At 39.4% G+C, this 20,447-nt stretch overlaps 1 protein-coding gene across 3 annotated transcripts in view; it reads left to right on the forward strand.

Moving 5' to 3' along the window:
* Positions 1-20,447, forward strand: part of SPPL3 (signal peptide peptidase like 3) — a 95,689-nt gene that overhangs the window by 11,918 nt on the left and 63,324 nt on the right. Inside the window, exons 1-2 of one of the 3 annotated variants that reach the window (XM_061141743.1) lie at positions 14,866-14,969; positions 16,118-16,216. The exons of 1 other annotated variant lie outside the window; for it this stretch is intronic. In XM_061141743.1, the coding sequence (XP_060997726.1) occupies positions 14,881-14,969; positions 16,118-16,216 (188 nt within the window). In that variant the 5' untranslated portion in view covers positions 14,866-14,880. Of the gene's footprint in view, positions 1-14,865; positions 14,970-16,117; positions 16,217-20,447 lie in introns of those variants that run through there. One more of the 3 variants, XM_061141744.1, reaches the window with a different exon arrangement.

The raw sequence follows: 20,447 nt of genomic DNA on the forward strand, positions 1-20,447 counted from the left end.
TTCATTTGTACCATTTTTTTTCGATTCCTTATATAATCGATACCATATGATATTTGTCAGAAAGGGCAATTTTAAAAAATCTCCTGCATTGGTGTGTACATGTTTTAAATTTCATAGATACAGTAGTGAGTCAGTCTTAGGTCAGAATTAAATAACCTAGTCATATGGAATAGGCATAAACCTGAAGTTTGGGGAACTAGGAGCTTGTTTTTGAACCTCTGCATTCTGTGCAATGGTGAAAAATAACCTGCAGGCCTAAGGATGATGTATTAGCCTGGCTAGCAGAAGTTCTGGCTTTTGTGGATAGCAGAAGTTCTAAAAGCTGAACTAAAGGTTATCACGAACTTAGAAAGGAATTACAGGTAGAGAAGTGCATAGCAGTGGACAGCAGTGAATGACAGACATTGGACAGTGGAAGCAAAGGCTAGAGACTCAGGAAACTTCCAGTAGTGAGACCAAATGGTCCAGTGCCAGCTACTAGAGGATAGGAAACTAAACCAGAGTCATCGTGTACAAAGGCACACAGGCTCCATGGAGCTCTGGAAATTCAGTTTAGACTTACCAAGTTTACAATGAGTCAGCATCTTTTAGCCTGTCCCATAGCTGTTGAAAGCATCTGGCTTGAGCGTCACAGCTAGAAACCTTGAAGACATTCTCGATTTTCATCAAACAAGTCGTGATGATGGAGATATCTGTGTGTGTGCATGCCAGGTTGCTTCAGCCATGTCTGACTCTTTGCGACCCCATGGACTGTAGACCACCAGACTCCTCTGTCCATGGGATTTTCCAGGCAAGAGTACTGGAGTGAGTTGCGATGCCCTCCTCCAGGGGATCTTCCCAACCCAGGAATCAGACCCTCGTTTCTTAGGTCTCCTGCATTGGCAGGTGGGTTCTTTACCAATAGTGCCACCTGGGAAGCCCTTTATAATTATATATTGCATGTATATAATTTAAAAAATTTGCCTCCGCTTCATTATCTTTGCTGCTGGATGACCCTTTGTGTTCTCTTAGAACACTTCACTTGTCTCTTTCAGTTGTTGTTTCCTTGTTTATATCCCTGTAAAGTTTTGAGGATATGGGTTATACTTTGTTCATATCTTTATCCCTAGTTGCTTAGTACATAGTTTATTTAAATTAGTATTATTCCATCTTTAATTTATTTAAATAAAAATCCAAAAATAATAAAATTAGTAAGATGAAAGAGTGTAATCTTAAGTTGTTCTCAACCTTTAGTGTAAGAGCTTAAAGGGACAAGCATTAAATATCATTTGAGATACACAGATCATTCTCTTAAGCTGAGTAAATGAAACTATTTTTATTCAAGGTGTTAAGCTGAACCTACCTTGATAATCACTTCCTTTCATGGAACCTCTTCAGAATACAGTGGGAGAATGGGTTACTGTATTAGTTTTAATATCACCACCATAATACTGCATACCAAATTGCCCCAAAACTCAGTGCTTAAAATAGCCATTGATCTGCACTTGACTTGGGCAACTTTGCTCTTGGCTTTAGATCTGTCAGTCGGCTGGGTGACTCTGCTCTATGTGTGTTCAGTTTGGAGCTCAGGCTGAATGGGTAGCACCTGCCCAAGGGAGGTTCTCGTGACAGTGGCTGAAGCTCAGCAGGGCACGTGGAAACGTGCAAGACTTCTTGACGCTCAGGAGTGGCACACTGCCACTTGTGCTTCATTCTTTCAGCCGGAACAAGTCATGTGGTGGAACCCAAAGACAAGGAGCCACAAAACTAAACCTTGCCTGTTTGGTGGGAGGAGCTGCAAAATCACAGGGCTGAGGAGTAGATTTGGGAAGGAGTGAGGCATTTGGGCTGGTAATGGCAGTCAGTCTTAGTTGAAATTTTCTCTTTCTTTTCGTATGGCTAGCTATCACTTGTTCTTTCTATTCTAAAATGAAGCATTTCATATAGGTCCCTTTCTGGAGCATTATGGTTTTCATTCTAATGTTGTTCATTTTTATAATAGCTTTATTGAGATAAAATTCACCTACTATTGTTGTTTGGTCGGTAAGTCGTGCCTGCAGCACGCCTGGCTTCGCTGCCCTTCACCATCTCCCTGAGCTTGCTCAAACTCATGTCCATTGAGTCGGTGATGCCATCCAACCGTCTCCTCTGTCACCATCTCCTCCTCCTGCCCCGAGTCTTTCCCAGCATCAGGGTCTTTTCCAGAGTCAGTTCTTCGCATCAGGGGGCCAAAATATTGAAGCTTCAGTATCAGTTCTTCAAATGAATATTCAGAGTTGATTTCCTTTAGAATTAACTGATTTTCTCCTTGCTGTCCAAGGGACTCTCAAGAGTCTTCTCCAGCACCACAATTGGAAGATATCAGTTCTTCGGTGCTCAGCCTTCTTTATGGTCCACCTCTCACATCCATACATGACTACTGGAAAAACCATAGCTTTGATTATACAGACTTTTGCTATCAAAGTGATGTCTCTGCTTTTTAATACACTGTCTAGGTTTGTCATAGCTTTTCTTCCAAGGAGCAGGTGTCTCTTAATTTCATGGCTGCAGTCACATACTATGCTATACGATTCACTAGTCTAACGTGTACCACCCAGTGGTTTTTCGTACATTCACAGAGTTGTGCAACCATGACTACAGTCAATTTTAGAGCATTTTTTCACCCCCAAAGAGACTCTGTACCTGTTAGCAACTCCCTCCTTCCCCTTTCCCCAGCCCTGGCAGCCTCTAATGTGCTTTTGGTTTCTGTGGACTTGTCTATTTCATATAATTACGGAATAATAAAATAATGTCTTCTGACTAATTTCGCTTAGCATAATGTCTTCAGGGTCCATTTCGCTGTAGCATGTGTTAGTGCGTCATTCTTTTTTATTACCAAATAACATTCAGTTGTATGTATATACCACATTCTGTTTATACACATTATAATTGTTTGGGTTGTTTTCACTTTTTGGCTATTATGTACAATAATGTTGTTGTGAACATTCATGTAAAAGCTTTAGTGAAGACACATGTTTGCGTTTCTCTTGGGTAGATACATAGGAGTGGAATTGCTGGCTCTTAGGGTTTCTGTGTTTTAACATTTTGAGGAACTGCCAAACTATTTTCCAAAATGGCTGCACCATTTTTTATTCCCTTAGCAGTGTATGCGGGTTCTGATCTCCAAATCCTCACCAGCTCTTGTCATTGTCCATCTGCTTTTATTTTAAAGTATTTATTTATTTGTCTGCATCAGGTCTCAGCTGTGGCATATGGAATCTTTGTTGCATCATGCAGGATCTTTTGTTGTGGCTCTTGGGCTTAGTTACCATGTGGGATCTTAGTTCCCTGGCCAGAGATGAACCTGAGTCTTCTGCATAACAAGGTGGATTCTTAACCACTGGACCACCAGGGAAGTCCCTCATTGTCCATCTTTAATTATAGACATCCTAGTGGGTGTGAAGTGGTTTTGTGTAATTTATGTTTAAAGATTTATAGAAGAGGAAGAAAATGGTGGTTTTAGAATGTTACATCTATTTGTTCTTAACAGTTTAGTACCAAAATTGAACCTTAGTTTTAGTCACCTAAAAATCTAGCATTGAGGGAAAAAATATAATCTTTTGACTCACAGATTTTTCTTCCTACTCCTTGTTTCTTTTACATGCTAGAATCATTTAGGAACAAAGTAGCCTCAGGTAATTGTTAAACTAGTTACTTACCTCTGGGTCTGTGAGGGACCAGATTACTCTGGCAACCTGCTGCATTGTCAGTAGTCATGGGACTGGTTTAATGACTGAAGTTGTTGTTTGTATGGGTGGGGGTGAGTCTCCAGATCTCTTTTTGCCAGGAAAGTAATCACTGGAGGAATTAGTTGTAAAATTCTAGGGCAGCACTGTCCAGTAGAAATATAATATGAGGAACATACATGATTTAAACTTCAGTAGTAGCCAGATTAAAAAGTAATAAGCAATAGGTGAAATTAACTTTAATATCATTTATTTATTTAGTATTATATATATATCAATATATAGAACTTCCCAGGTGGCTTCAGTGTTAAAGAACCTGCCTGCCAATGTAGGAGAAGTAAGAGACGTAGGTTTGATCCCTGGGTCGAGAAGTTCCCGTGGAGAAGGAAATGGCATCCACTCCAGTATTGCGTGGAAAATCCCATAGACTGAGGAGTCTGGTGGGCTACAGTCCATAGGGTTGCAAAGAGTCAGACATGACTAAAGCGATTTAGCATGCATATCAATATATGGTTCCTACCTGTAGCTCAGACAGTAAAGAATTTGCCCACAATGTGGGAGACCTGGGTTCAATCCCTGGGTCAGGAAGATCCCCTGGAGAGGGGAATGGCAACCCACTCCAATATTCTTGCCTGGAGAATCCCATGGACAGAGGAGCCTGGTGGGCTACAGTCCATGGGATCGCAGAGAGTCAGACAGGACTGAGTGACCAACACTTAACTTACTTATCAATATATCAAAAGTATTTATCGAATCATTTATTGTATGTAACCAGTCCAAAATTATTAGCAAGATACTTTATGTTGTGTTTTTAGTAAAAGGTCTTCTCAGTTCAGACTAGCCACATTTCAAGAGCTCAGTAGCTACATGTGGTTAGCAGCTACCATACTGTATAACACAGTCCTGAAGGTCTTAAGAGCTTTGATCTATAGATTTTCTGCTCACATGTATAATGATTGTGTATCTCTGGAGGGGAAAAAAAAAAAAAACAAGCTGATCAGCCTGTATTTCTGGTTCTTAAATTTTAGTTCTTACATGAAATTTCTAACAACACATTTAAGTTTAAATTTATGTTGTTACTTTATGCCTGACCATTGTTGTTGTTGTTGTTTTTTAATGTAGAAGACAATCTTTAGAGGGGTACAGAGAAGCAAACTCCTTACAGGTCAAATTTTTTATTGTGAGTAAAGATTAGTTAGCAAGAGGAAAAAACAGTTGGTCTCCCTCATCATTAAGGATGTTTGAGTTTCCATTGTTCTTAACAAATGAAAGAAATCTGTTAGATCTGCTGTTGTTTGGTCCTGTATTGTTTTGTTCTGTATGTTCAGGGTCTGCTTTGGCCTGTTCTTTGTCATTTATGCACTACTTGTACTGTTTGACTGCATAACTCACTTGGTTAGACATTAAAAGTTGTAGGTTTGATCTCTATAATTAATTAATGACTTTATGCCTGCTGGAATTCTCTCTTCTGTGAGTTTGCAGTGTTGTTAGAGACTATTTGGCATTTGCTGGGTCAAATGCCAGCAAGTGTAATTAAGACAGCTTTGAGAGAAAGGAGATGTCAAGAGTGGGCTGTGTGTCCCAATCACTTGATTACTAGAAGGACTAAATTTGGTCAGATGTCTTCACTCATGGTGTACATCTTCTGATTTGGCTCAGTCCCTTCCACTTTCTGTTCCTGGACGCTGAGTCTCTACATCACTGGTTTGTGTTATTTATTTAGCCCTGAAGGCAGGTTGCGGCCTCCTGGTGTCTGATCAATTCATTGCCTCAAGGATGGGTTAAGGGGACTTCGCTGGTGGTCCAGTGGCTAAGACCCTGTGCTCCCATTGTAGGGGGCCTGAGTTCAATCCCATGTGGGAACTAGGTCCCACATGTTGAAACAAAGATTGAAGATCTTACGTGTCACAGTTAAGACCCAGAGCAGCCAAATAAACAGAGATAAATGAAATAAATATTTAAAAAGGAAAAGGATGGGGAGATAGCAGATCAGTGCCCCAATGACACTGGATATGGACAGTTGCATGTTGAAGACACAAATACTACCACCAAATTTGACCATTGCATTCAGTATCACTGACTCTTGGATACCTTAATGTTCTAACAAATGTTCTATCAGCCATTGTTGTGATTTTCTGAGTGCTGATATGCAGTTACTCTAAATGAAATTCACACACCTTTGGATCGGGGTTTGTGAGTGGTGTCCTGACCAAGAAAACAAAGATCACTGCTTAATGTGCACATGTCCATGGTACAGCCTACTGCACTCAGCGTTGTGCCCTTGGCATTTTTGATCATGTGGACCCAGGACCCGTTTCTGAGTTCATGTTTTTTAATTTGAAGGCCCTGTGAAATCCTTGTGTACTGTAGGTCCTTAGTGCACAATTGTGGGATTAAGTAATACTGTGAGTGGTACTGTTGTTTTCGGGCGGGGGGTGGGGCGGTCAACAGTTTCTTTGGCTTCGTTGTGTTTTTGGCACACGTTATGATTTTGATAATTTCCAAATAAAGTCTGACTCTGTTAACTTTTTGAAATGGGCTTGCAAGCATTAGCCTAACAGAAAAATAATGCTGCTTTTTAGCTGTTCTTTGGTTTGTTGGTATGATGAAATATTCATTTAAGGGCTGTTTTATTAATGCCTGTTCTCAGCTGAGCGCACAGTCCGCAAGTGGCTAAGCTTCGAGTTGGTTGGGCCAGTGGGGCAGAATTGGAAGCCTTACTTCTCCTCTGGTCTTGTAAGCTAAATAATTCCATTCCTTTGGTAGTAAAATATAATTTAGAGTTCTTCTGTAGTAAAAACACAAGACTTGAACTGATGTGAAGTTAGTTATGTGACCTGTTTATTCCACTTAGTGTAGCTCTTCACTTTGCAGGAATGTTTCTGGGGCTTTTTGTTTTTCTGCTGCAAAATTTGCAGGATCTTAGCTCCCTAACCAGGGATTGAACCCAGGTCCTGGCAGTGAAAGTGCCAAGTCCTAACCACTGGACTGCCAGAGAATTCCCTAGAAGTTTGTTTTTAATTGCTGTGTGGATATATCTCAATATGTTTACCATTGACCACTCAGTTGATGGACACTTTCTCCTTTTTTTGGTTATTATAAATAAAACTGCTATGAATGTCCAAATACAAGTCTTTTTGTGGACACATGATTTTATTTCTCTTGCATAAAACCCAAGAGCAGGAATGGGTCATGTCGTAAGTATATGTTGAATTTTAAAGAAACTGTCAAATTGTTCTCCTGTCAGTTCTCAACTGTCAGTTAAGTTAGTTGTTCTGTCTCAGCTGGTGAACTGTCAGACTGTTCTCAGATAGTCTCCAAAAAGACTGTAGCATTTTGCATTCCCACCTACAGAGTGTAAGGTCCAGTTTCTCCAATCTCATAGCAGAGAGTTTTAGTTGCTTCATTCTCTAGCCATTATAGTGGTGTGTAATGGTATGTCACTATTGGTTTAAATTTGTGTTTCCGTGGTAACTGATGATGTTGAGCATCTTTACACGTGTTTAGTTGAAACTAGTCTGTCTGCTCTGTTAATGTCTATTGAAATCTTCTACCCATTTTTTCCATTGATTTTTTGTTTTATTGAGTCATAAGAGTTCTATATATATTCTGGATACAAGTTCTTTGTGAGATATATTTTTTGCAAGTCCATAACTTGCCTTTTCATTTTCTGAATGACACTTTTGAAGAACAAAGTTTTAAAAATTTTGATGGTCTAATTTATCCCCACCCCTTCATTATGCTTACTTTTTTTTCATGCACTAGGTGAGAAATCTTTGCCTAACCTAAGGTCATAATAGTTTTTTCCTGGGGTTTCTTCCAAAGAGTTTATGTCCTTTGTTCAGGTCTTTGATCCATTTGTGTTAAATTTTGTGTATGGTGTGAGAGGTAAGATACTGCTTGTTTTTTATTTTCATTTCCATGTGAATATACAATTGATCCAGCACCATTTTTTGAAAAGACTGTCCTTTTCACATTGAATTACTTGCACCTTTGTCAAAAACAATTGACTATAAACACATGTATTTATTCATAGTTTCTCTGTCCTGTCGATCTGTGTTTTTATCCTTACATCACTATTACATTGTGTAATGACTGTATCACTATATCTGTATGATAAGTCTTAAAATCAGAGAGCGAAGATCTTTCGGTTTTCTTCTAAGATTGTCGACCTATTCTGGGTCCTTCCTATTTTAGGGTCAACTTATGGATTTCTAGTTTAAAAGTCAGATGGGATTTTGACTAGGATCCTCTTGAGTCTCAGGATCAATTTGGGAGAATTAACATCTTAAGAATATTGAGTCTTAACAGTATCTCTGCTTAGACTGTCTTTAAATTTGTTACAGCAAATTTGTTACAGCAGTGCTTTGTAGTTTTCAGTACATAGTTCTTCCTCATACTTTGTTAAATGTATCCCTTTTCATATTTTTGATGCAATTGCAAATAGTGTTTGTGTTGAAATTTTGCTTTTCAATATTTCATTGGTAATATATAAAAATATAACTTCTAACTGCTCTTGTAGTTTGCAACTTTGCTAAATACAGATTTTGTAGTAATTTTTGGTGAGTTCCTTAGGATTTTGTACTTACATAGTTATCTGCAAATAGAGGTGCTTCTCTGTAATCCGTTTTAATTCAGATGCCTGTTCTTTTTCTTGCCTCATTGCACTGACTAGGACTTCCATTAGAATGTTGAGTTGAAATAACAGGCGTGGACATCTTGATCTTGTTGTTGATCTTAGGTAGACAAGATTGAGCCTGTTACATTCTCTGTGATCTACTAGGTTTTTCTTAGATACCATTTATTTATTTCGCTGCACTGCTTGGCTTGTGGGCTTTTAGTTCCTTGACCAGGGCTTGAAGCTGGACCCTTGCCAGTGAGAGCATGGAGTCCTAACCTCTGGACCATCAAACACTTCCCCTAGATGCCTTTTATAAGGATGAAGTTACCTTATATTCCTGGTTTGTCATGAGGTTTTATCAGGAATGGATGTTGGATTTTGTCAGATGTTTTGTATGCGTCTGTTGAGATGATCTTATATATATTTTTTTCTTGATATGATAAGTTACATTGATTTCAGAATGTTAAACCACTCATGCATTCCTGGGATTATGATGTATTTGTGGCAGGGTTTGGTTTGCTGAAGTTTTGTTACAGACTTCTGCATCTATACTCATATAAGATGTATTGATCTATTATTTTCTTGTAACGTCTTTGGTTTTGGTAGTGGGGCCTCATAAAATGAGTGAGGAAATGTTTCCTCTTCTTCTGCAAGAGGTTTGTGTAGACTTGGTATTATTATCGTTTCCTTTAAATGGTTGGCGGGGCTTCCCTGGTGGCTCAGAGGTTAAAGCATCTGCCTGCAATGTGGGAGACCTGGGTTTGATCCCTGGGTTGGGAAGATCCCCTGGAGAAGGAAATGGCAACCCACTCCAGTACTCTTGCCTGGAGAATCCCATGGACGGAGGAGCCTGGTGGGCTACAGTCCACGGGGTCGCAAAGAGTCGGACACGACTGAACGACTTCACTTTCATTTTCATTTAAATGGTTGGTAGATCACCAGTGAAGCCAGCTGGGCCTGAAGTTTTCTTTATAGAAAGATTTTTAAACTATAAATTCAATTTTGTTACCAGAAACTGGGCTATTTAGGTTTTCTTTCTTCTGGAGGTTGATTTAGGGTTTATGGTATATATCTTTATTGCTGTTAGTATTGCAGTTGGTAGTTTGTCTTCTTATTTATTCCAGGTTGTCTTAATTTGTTGGCATAAATTTACAGTATTTTCTTAATTTTCATAATGTTATTTCTTATTTTCTCATTACCTTTTGTATTTGTGCTGTGTGTCATGATATCCTTTCTTTCATTTCTGGTATTGGTAATTTGTGTTGTCTTTTTCCTGATCAGTCTAGCTAGTTTATAATTTTATCTTTTCAGAGTCACTTTTGTTTTTTATTGCTGACTCTCCAGTGGGTTTGTTTGTTTTTTTAATGTCTGGCCTTATGTTTATTATTTCCTTTCTTCTTATGTGGTATTTTATTTGCTTTTCTTTTTCTGGTTTCTCAAGGTGAAAGCTTAGGTCATTGATTTGAAATCTTTCTTCTTTTTCAAAATAAGCATTTAAAGTGATAAATTTACCCCTCAGCACCTCTTTACCTCTAGCCCATAAACTTTAATCTGTTTTCTTTTCATTCAAATCAAAATATTTTCTATTTCTCTGACAGTCTCCTTGGACCCGTGGTTTATATATTTAGAAGTGTATCTTTCTGTTAATTTATAGTTTCTCTTGTAGTTAGAGAATGTGCTTTTTATTATTTCAGTTCAGTTGCTCAATCATGTCCGACTATTTTTGACCCCATGGACTGCAGCATGCCAGGCCTCCCTGTCCCTCACCAATTTTTGTTGTTTTTTTTTTATTGCAAAATTTTAATTTTAAAATTTATTTTTAATTGGAGGAAGATTGCTTTACAATGTTGAGTTGGTTTCTGCCATACATCAACATGAATCAGCCATAGTTATATACATGTCCCCTCCCTCTTGACACCTTCCCATCTCCCACGCCATCCCTCTTGGTTGTCACAGAGCACCAGGCTGAGCTCCCTGATCATACAACAACTTCCCATTAGCTATCCGTTTGACACAGGGAGTTGGTGATGGACAGGGAGGCCTGGCGTGCTGCGCTTCATGGGGTCGCAGAGTCGGACACGACTGAGCGACTGAACTGAACTGAACTGAATGTATATATTTCATTGTTACTCTCAGTTCCTCCCACCCTCTCCTTCCCCTGCTGTCCACAAGTCTGGTCTCTGTGTCTGAGTCTCTATTCCTGCCCTGCAAATCGGTTCATCAGTACCATTTTTCCAGATTCCATATATATGGATTCAGTCAGTTTAGTCTCTCAGTCGTGTCCAACTCTTTGCGACCCCATGGACTGCAGCACACCAGGCCTCCCTGTCCATCACTGACTCCTGGAGTTTACCCAAACTCATGTCCATTGAGTCGGTGATACATCCATCCATCTCATCCTCTGTCGTCCCCATATATGAAATTAATATACAATATTTGTTTTTCTCTTTCTGACTTACTTCACTCTGTGTAACAGACTTTAGGTCCATCTACCTCACTAGAACCTACTCAAACTTGCTCCTTTTTATGACTGAGTAATATTTCATTGTATATATGTACTTTTTTTTTTTTTTTTTTAGTGGTCCAAAATATGGTCATGTTTTAGATACTCTTAATAAAAGAATGTATATTTTGCTGTTTTTGGGTAAAACATTATATAAATATCTATTAGGTCAGGTTAATTGATAGTGTTCAAATCCTCACTGATTTTTAAAAATTTTGTCAATTACTAAGAAAGATGTGTTGAAGTTTCCGACTTTAATCGGTTTGCCTATTTTTTCTTTCAGTTCAGTGAATGTTGAATTTCTGTTCAGTTTACATGTTTAGGATTGGCATGTCCTTTTGATGAATCAACCCCTCCCTTGTTATGTAATATCCCCTATTTCTCATTCCAAAGTCTGTTTTGCTGATGTTTGTGCCACTCCAGATTAGTGCCTGCATTGTGTGTGTGTGTGTGTGTGTGTGTGTATATATATATATACACATATTTCCATCCTTTTACGTTTAATCTATTTGTGTCTATTTTTACACTGGGTTTGTTATGGTTAACATATGGTTGGGTCTTCCTTTTCAAATCCAATCCAGTCTTTGGCTTTTAATTAGTTAATTCATACACATTTACTATATCGTTGATATTCTTGTATTAAGATATTTTCTTTCTTGCTTTTTGTTTTCTATTTGTTCCATCTTCCTCCTTTCTCATTTTTCCTGCCCCTTCTTAACATTAGCCAAGTATTTTTATGATTCCATTTTGGCTTTCTTGGCTTACTAACTTAATGTCTTTGTTTTATGATTTTAGTGGTTGATAAGATTTACAGTGTACATCTTTAATTTATCACCATTGCTCTTGAAATAATGTTATGCAATTTCACCTAAAATTTAAGGAATTTACAATGGTATACTTTACTTTTTCCTGTTTCAGTTATGTTCATGGAATAAGAAGCCACCAGTAACTTAGTATCTTAAAACTGTGCTATTAATTTTGCAAACCTTGAATGGGGCACAGTGTGGGTGATTTGTCTCTGTTCTGTGATGTCTGTGGCCTCTCCTGAGGCAGCTCAGAGCTAGAGACTGAAGGTAAAATCTTATTTTTATACTCTTAGTAATACATACCACCAGCAGAGCTTTGTACTTCCTAGGCACAAAAACTATTTTAAAACACAAATAATGAGGGACAGGACTAATCTGTTAGGAGGTTGGATTGTTTTTTATATGTTATTTCTAGAATGTGATTTTTAAAAAATCTACCAGAGATTTGATTGTAAAGTGTAATGTCAGACAGTGTTCTCCCCTGCCAGTTAAACTAGGACTCAGTCCTTTGCTAAAAAGTATATAAACCAAGGATATTTTATCTGTGTAGTATCGTCTTAGGGCACTGTAGTTTATTTATTATAACAAAGCAAAAGTCCACCACAGTCTGGTTCACAAATGACTAGAAACATGGCCGATGGATAGCTAAAGGAAATCTAGATCACCGTGGGTAGCAGTCTCTTCAGGATTGGTTTCCAGAAATTATACTCTTTTCCCAAACCCTTCCCAAGGTTTTTTCCTTTCAGAATATTTTGTGCTTTGTCTCCCTCCTTAGCCTATTTTTCTTTAATGTTACGCTACGGGAATCAGCAAACTATGGCCTGCAAGCCGAATCTGACCCACCGCCTGTTTCTGTAGCTCAAGTTTTGTCGCAACACAACCAAACCCATTTTGTTTGCATGTCATCTGTGGCTTCTTTCATGCTGTAATAGCAGAGTTGAGTAGTTGCAGTAGAGACTGTATGGCTTGTAAAGCCTAAAATATTTACTGTCTGGCCCTTCACTGAAGAAGTTTGCTGGCTTCTGCTTCTTAAACTATTTCTGATAAAATACCAGTTCCTCCTTCCTCCCTCCCCCCAGTTTGTCACAAACAGATTTTTGGATGAAATACACGAAACATAAATTACCAGATTTTTAAAAACCTTACAAAGTGCATGTCCCAAATTTTCATTATCAGGGTCAACAGACATAAAATTACCAAGTTGTGTAAATGCTTTGCAGCATTTATTCTTTGTTTTTAACCATACTTTTAAACGGATCAGTTATGAATTATTTGTGGACCAATAGCAATGCTGGGCCACACTTTGGATAGTCTTGTTCTAGTAGTCAGTGTTTTATGAGAAAACTTTGACGTTTATGCAGTTTACTCATCCGTTTCTAGCAAATATTTTTGTAGATCAGGTATATTATACACTTGTGGTTAAGTATGCCAAGAGAGGATGAAGCTACATCATGAAAGTGCTGTGACTCTTCCACTGGTGAGCCACGCCCTTCCTGGATCACATGATGTGTACTTTATCACCTCTGACTGAGGGGACTTTTGGACTCTATATATTTTCTATTGAAATTTAACAGAGCTTTCTTATTAATGGGGACAGTATGACTGTAGGCAGAAGTGTTCAAAAAATTATTTTAAATCAGTAATTCTTTGAAAATTTCTGTTTCAGCTATTGCAGTTTTGTTTTGGTAGGAGGGTGAAGTAAGCTATATACACACACACTACTGTATGTAGTTTGTGCACTGTATTGTCACAATTCTAACCTCAGTTACTGCTTGATAAAAGCATGTAGATTTGGCATTCTTTGTTTTATTTAAAAGGACATGTTAGCACTTAGCTTTATATTTTGTGTGTAGCACACTATAAATTTACTGCATATATAAAATCTTCCCATTGGAAAATTGTTGTACTCTGCCTCCAAGAGACATAATGAGACAGAATTTTAACAAATGAAAATTTAACACTGTTCAGTTAATAAATAAGTAAAGGGAACACTAATAGTTTCTAAAAAGGAACTGGCTCTTAAAAAGTTAAGCAAATTTGCCATATGACTCTGCAGTTTCACTCCTCCTAGTTTGACTGCTTGTAAATTCTTGACTTATATTTGGTTTCCTCAGTGCCATATAACATGGCTGTCAAAAACTAACAATATTTTGATAGTCTTAACATTGCAAGTGACTTTGACTTTATGCCAGCATGCCAGGACTTCTGCTTTATAAAAGATCCAGTTATTATACTATACTGTTTCTAGAGTTGGTCGTTAGGGATTGGGTGATTCAATATAGACTTTTTTGGTGAAGTTTTTCTTACTTTTTTTTTTTTCAGTATGTTGCATTGCTTTGATCTTTTCTCCCCCTTTGGGGCATTAGGACATTATTACATCATTTTGTTAAATTTTTAAAGCTTCCTTTGAAATACAATTTTCATGTGCTTTAAAGGATTGTTTTTCTAGTATGCTTTCATTGTTTTAGGTATGTTATCTGTACCTCCCCCCATTTTTTTTTCTTTTCCATATAATATCTTTTAAGTATAACTACACTACTGTTTCTTGCTCATTTTAAAGTGAGATTAATTTTTCTAAAAAAAAAAAAAAATAAAGTGAGATTAATTTTTGTAAACTATTAGAAAAAAAGAGGTGAATCTTGAAAACTTTTCTAGCTTCATGGTTCTAGAGCTCCCTCTTCTGAGTTTTCTCATTTTCTGGCCCTTTCTCCTCCCAGTTCCGTGTCTAGGCTGCCTTCTTCCTTTACTGTTCTTGTCTCTGTTCTGCTTAATTTGCATTCTGTTCCATAGTAGTTTCTCCTCAGTATAAGACTGTGTTCTGAAAGGAACTTCAGATGGTTAACATTTTTTTAAAGATTTTTTTTGGCTGTGCTGAGTCGTGTATGTGTGTGTACTGGGTCTTTGTTGCTTCTCAGGCTTTCTCTAGTGGTGGTGATGAGGGGCTTCTCATTGCAGTGACTTCTCTTATTGAGGAGCTGGGCTTGAGGGGCTCACTAGCACAGGGGCTCGGGGGTTACCGTTCCTGGGCTCTGGAGCACAGGCTCAATCATGTGGCTCATGGGCTTAGCTGCTCCACAGCATGTGGGATCTTTCTGGACCAGGGATCAAACCTTTCCCCCCTGCACTGGCAGGCTGACACGCCACCGCTGGACCACCAGGGAAGTCCCAGATGGTTAACTTTGAGTTATCGGGCCCAGGGTACTCCATCCCCTTCAGACGGACTGCCAGCCTCACCCATAAGTGGAAATGCACAAAACTTTCCAACTGCTCTCGTTTTGGCCCTCTGCAGTCTCCAGTGACTATCTCCTGTCTCTCTGGGGTTTTCTTAAATTCAGGTTTGTCAGATACCCTGTTGCTTTTTCTCACACAGATGGTAGTTCCACATGAGCCTCTAGCTGTCAGTAGTTCCTCCCCACCTGTTTGTATTTGGGGCTTTGTGAGGATACCTCCTCACTTAGTACTGTTGTGAGTGCAGTCAATTTTGCTATCCAGATTGCTCAGTGTGTTTTTATGGGAGAATTTAGGAGGATTCAGAAAACAACTGTGCCCTGGCTGTTGGCATCATTCTAGAGGTCCTGTCCCATAATTAAATGTTTAAAAAAAAATTTTTTTAGCATAGAAGTGCCAAAAATTGTGAGCAGTAGTGTTTTGGCTTTGTTTTTTAACTTCAAGTGTGCATGTGGCCTGTTTTAACACAATAAAGTCCAGTGTGATTCATTTACCTGATCCAAACAGATTTGAATTATTTCACTTAGTCTGTGTTTATATGATTAGTAAAATTCATGATGCGTTATCGGACCCTTATTTGGTTTCAGAACACTTAGACAATTAAATAATACATATTTTGTAATTGTTTAATATAAAACAGTACAGAGAGAGGTGAATGGAAGAGAAACTAAGCTAGAAAAATTTTCTGTTTGTACTTACACCTTACTAGTTACAACTTTAAATGAGTCCTTGGATGATAGTATACAGGTGGTTAGTTTACTATTAATGATATGTATTTACTTATGTTCCTTTAGTAATCTGGCCTTAATATTTGCTAATGTGATTTTTTTAGCAAAGTACTTATGACTCATTATTTAGGATAAATTCTAGAGTTTCTTTGGAATTGATATCAATATCTGATATTTAAATACCTAGGTTTATTTCACTACTGTTCTGAGGAAGAGCATTTACTTCATCCACTTTTACTTTGTTGCTCTTGTGAATTAGTACCTCTTCAGCTGCAGTTAACCAAAAAATCCTAATTTGGCTGACTTAAACAGTAAGAATTTGTTTAATTCTTATGGACAGAGATTTTTATCTTTTATGATCAGTGCTTAGGAAATATCTGAAGAAATAAAAATATGTAAATATCTTAATAGATGAAAATGTTATCTTTTCAGGAGTGGTCAGGCAGCTCATTGCTGTTAGTTTCAAGGGGTCATGTTCTTCCCATTCTTCCGTTCTGCTCTCTTCACCATATTTGTCTCATCTGTAGGTTTGCTGCCCTGCTACTTGGAAGATTGCTGCAGCATTTCCTAGATGCCACATCCTCAAGACCGTATCCAGAGACAGAGAAAAGAATCTTCTCTACCTTGTGGGTGCCCCCCCCCCCCCCCCGCCCCTGCTCCGCCGCCACCACAGTACAGGAGAAACCTTTTCCTCCTTTCTCATTGGTCAGAATTGTGTCATAAGCCTGAGCCAGATCACTGCCAGGGAGACTGGAATCTCTAGGATTGTCCTAGATCTCTCTTGTTCAGTAAGGTAGCCACTAGCCACATGTAGTTATTTAAATTTAAAATAAATGACAGAATCAGGTCTTCAGTCACACTCGCCACTTTTCAAGTGCTGACTTTCTGGACAGTGCAGATATAAAATGTTTTCATCATGGCAGAAAGTTCTCTTGGACAGTGCTGGCTTATGATTATCAGGAGTCACACTTTGGGCCTTTTAGAATTCACTGTTAAGACTGGAATCTCTCAGCTACCTTCCAGGGATGTCTGTGTGGTGAATATGCGCAGCATCCGGCAGTGATTCCATCCTGGTGTGGCTCTTGGGCTTCAGGCACACCTGCACTTCTTACAGGAGTGACTTAGTTCATCCACATATGGACAAGAGTAAGGCTGTCATACTGCCAGAAGGAAGACAGCACATTTCTGAAGCAAGTAGTATTGTCCTTGAGACCAGTAACTTTTTTTGAAATTTAAGCTTTTAAGTCATAATGCTAACTAACAGGGACCTATGATTTATTTGACAAAAATTGATTTATATATGTTTGCCAGTTTCTAACTGGGTAGTTGAAAAATACCATTAATCTATGTTATTTCTGTTCATTTATTGAGCTATCTGGAAGCTCTTCCTCTGGGAAAGTGTACTTCCTAAGTTATTAGAATCAGAAGTTGAGAAGTTGTAGAGTACCCAAAAGATGCTAAGTTGTTAGGTCATAAATGCTTATTAAGTTTGGGCTTCCCTGGTGGCTCAGCAGTAAAGAATCTGCCTGCCAAGGCAGGAGACATGGGTTCAGTCCCTGGGTTGGGAAAATCCCCTGAAGAAAATGGCAGCCCACTCCAAAATTCTTACCTGGGACATCCCATGAACAGAAGAGCCTGGTGGGCTACAGTCCATAGGGTTGCAACGAGTCAGACACAGCTTAAAGACTAAACAGCAGCAGCTTATGAAGTTTGGACCCAACAGACTGTTAGGCATTTCTTTTGCCCTTGGGCGTGCCATGAGTAAGTGACATTCTGAGGGAGCAATGACCTGGGACAGTGTAGGAACCTTTGGTGTGGTCTGAGTTTTTTTTTGATACCTTGTAGTTTGGACTTTCATTATGTTAAAAATTTGTTGAAAACAAGAGGAGAAAGGCCAGGGAATTATAAACAGCAGCATGGAGAAGGCAGTATGTGGCTCTGGTTTTGAGTCCTGGTTCTTTGGCTAATTTTATGATGCCAGAGAGATTGGCCTTCTAGACCCACTTGATCCTTAATAAAAAAAAGTAATGGGGAACTTCCCTGGTGGTCCAGTGGTTAAGACTTTGTGCTTCCTTTGAAGGGGGTGTGGTTTCCATTCCTGGTTGGGGAAGTTCTGCATGCTTTGAGGCGCAGCACCCCCCACCCCCCAAAAAAAATTAATGACAACACCTTATAAGGTTTGAGTGAAATATGGTTGATAAATATACTTTATAGAATTTAAAATCTTTGTACAGGTGTGTGGTAGGCTGAATAATGGCCATCAGAGATGTCCACATCCTAATCATCCTAATTCCTTTTATGTGTGAATATGGTGAAAGAGACTTTGCAGATGTGATTAAGTTAAAGTTCACATCTTTGTGAATGAGATTAGCCTGGATTATACTGGTGAGCCCAATATAATCACAGGGGTCCTTAGAAAGGGGAGATAGGAGATGAGATTTGATGACAGACAAGAGGTTGGAGTGGTGTGTTCAAGGGCAGGCCTCTGGAAGCTGAAAAAGGCAAGGAACCTGATTTTCCCCTCAGAGCCCCCAGAAGGAACCAGCCCTCCCAGCACCTTGATCGGTGTAGCCCCATAAGACTCCTTGTAGGTCTGTGACCTCCAGAAGAAATTCTAGTGTTTTAAGTTAGTCTGTGGTAATTTGTTGCAGGAGTAATAGAAAACTAACAGGGTATTACTCAGGTTGAAAAGGGGAAATTTTAAGAAGTCATTAGTCCATTATTCAACATTCTTTTTCCTAGTGTGAAGTCTGGGATAGCAGCAGTCAGCTTTTCAGACTTCCCTACTGTGGCATAAACTTCTGTGGTGTGGACATGTGGAGGACTGCCTTTGGCTCTAGAGACCGAGTAAGTGATTAGATTGGAAAGGGGCATTGGGGAGGACTCCTAAACCTCTGGTGCATCTGTGATAAGAGTGTCTCCAGAAGGCTTAATTTAGTGAAGAGGGTTCTAGAACTTTCTCCTGGAAGCTTCTGGAGCTGGGTTTTTTTGTTTTTTTACTGATCATCCATCCTGTTTCCAAGTTTAGTTTGGTCTAGGAACTTACTTTAGAACAGCTTCTCCAAGCTTAGTATATTTTACATGTGTACACCAGAGGGTAGTATTTCAGAACCTCTGAAGTGCAAACTTGGGGTTTTCCATGGCTTGGTGATTGAGCTGAGGGGAGCATCTGATGAGGGCCTGCCTGAATATGTCTGTAACACCGTTAGGAATGGTTGTTTTTACTGAGTCCTTGTCCCCATTTTTTTCAGTCTTAAATTTTCCAATAAAAATTCTCACTAAATAGCATTTGCCCAGTCCTCGAATGCCTTGGACAAAGCCAGATCATTCCTTGGAGATTTTCTCAGATGCCATATGAAAAAATCATACATAGTATGTTGGTCTCCCTTTTACAGCAGTTTTGATTTTCTAGGTAAAAGTCGTGATTTTTTAAACAGTTGCTGTTGTAAACAGATCACCGTTTCATCTGCTTTTGTGGTGGCCCATTAATCCGTCAGTAGCTAGATAAGCAGTAGCTTAGGAGATGTCCTGCCGGTCGGCCACAGCTTTGTAGCAGTTGCTCTGAACTACGTGAATTTTTACCTTTAGGAAACTGACTCAGGTGGTTTGATGTGTGCGGTGTGTGCTCAGTCCTTTCAGTTTTGCCTGACTCTTTGTGACCCTGTGGACCGAATGGTCTTTTCGACCCTATGGAATCTTTGCCACCTGTGGAAGCCTGCCAGGCTCCTCTGTCCATGGGATTCTCCAGGCAAGAATACTGGAGTGAGTTGCCATGCCCTCCTCCAGGGGATCTTCCTGACCCAGGGATCAAACCTGTATCTCCTGCATTGCAGGTAGATGCTGTACCCACTGAGCCACCTGGGAAGCCCAAGTGGTTTGATACATTGTGCCATAAAGCTACAAACTGTGGAAAATTCCTAAAGAGATGGGAGTACCAGATCACCTGTCTCCTGAGAAACCTGTGTGCAGGTCAGGAAGCGACAGAGCGGGACAGGGAACGCCTGCCTGGTTCACACTTGGGAAAGGAGAGCATCGAGTCAGCCAGGGTGACCTGGGCCGTCACACAGGGTACGTTGTCACCCTGTGCCTGCTTATCTAACTTACCTCCAGAGTACATCATGCCCCGAATGCTGGGCGGGATGGATCATAAACTGGTATCAAGATTGCCGGGAGAAATGTCAACAACCTCAGATACGCAGGTGGTATCACTCTAATAGCAGAAAGTGAAGAGGAACTGATGAGGGTGAAAGAGGAGAGTGAAAAAGCTGGCTTAAAACTCCGCATTTAAAAAACTAAGATTGTGGCATCTGATCTCATCACTTCATGGCAAATAGAAGGGGGAAAAGTGGAAACAGTGACAGATTTTATTTCCTTGGTCTCCAAAATCACTGTAGCCATAAAATGAAAGGACACTTGCTTCTCGGAAGGAAAGCTATGACAAACCTAGAGAGCATATTAAAAAGCAGAGACATCACTTTGCTGACAAAGGTTCATATGGTCAAAGCTATGGTTTTTCCAGTAGTCAGCTGAACGTTGAAGAGTTGATGCCTTCAAATTGTGGTGCTGGAGAAGACTCTCGAGAGTCCCTTGGATTGCAAGGGGATCAAACTAGTCCATCCTAAAGGAAATCTACCCTGAATATTCATTGAAAGGACTGATGCTAAAGCTCCAATACTTCGGGTACCTGATGGGAAGAGCTGACTTTTTGGAAAAGACCCTGATACTGGGAAAGGTGGAAGGCAGGAGGAGAAGGGAACGACAGAGAATGAGATGGTTGGATAGCATCACTGACTCAGTGGACGTGCAAGTTTGAGCAAACTCTGGGAGATAGTGCAGGACAGGGAAGCCTGGCGTGCT

The sequence above is a fragment of the Dama dama genome, chromosome 5 (genome assembly GCF_033118175.1).
Source record: "Dama dama isolate Ldn47 chromosome 5, ASM3311817v1, whole genome shotgun sequence".
Lineage (NCBI taxonomy): Eukaryota > Metazoa > Chordata > Mammalia > Artiodactyla > Cervidae > Dama > Dama dama.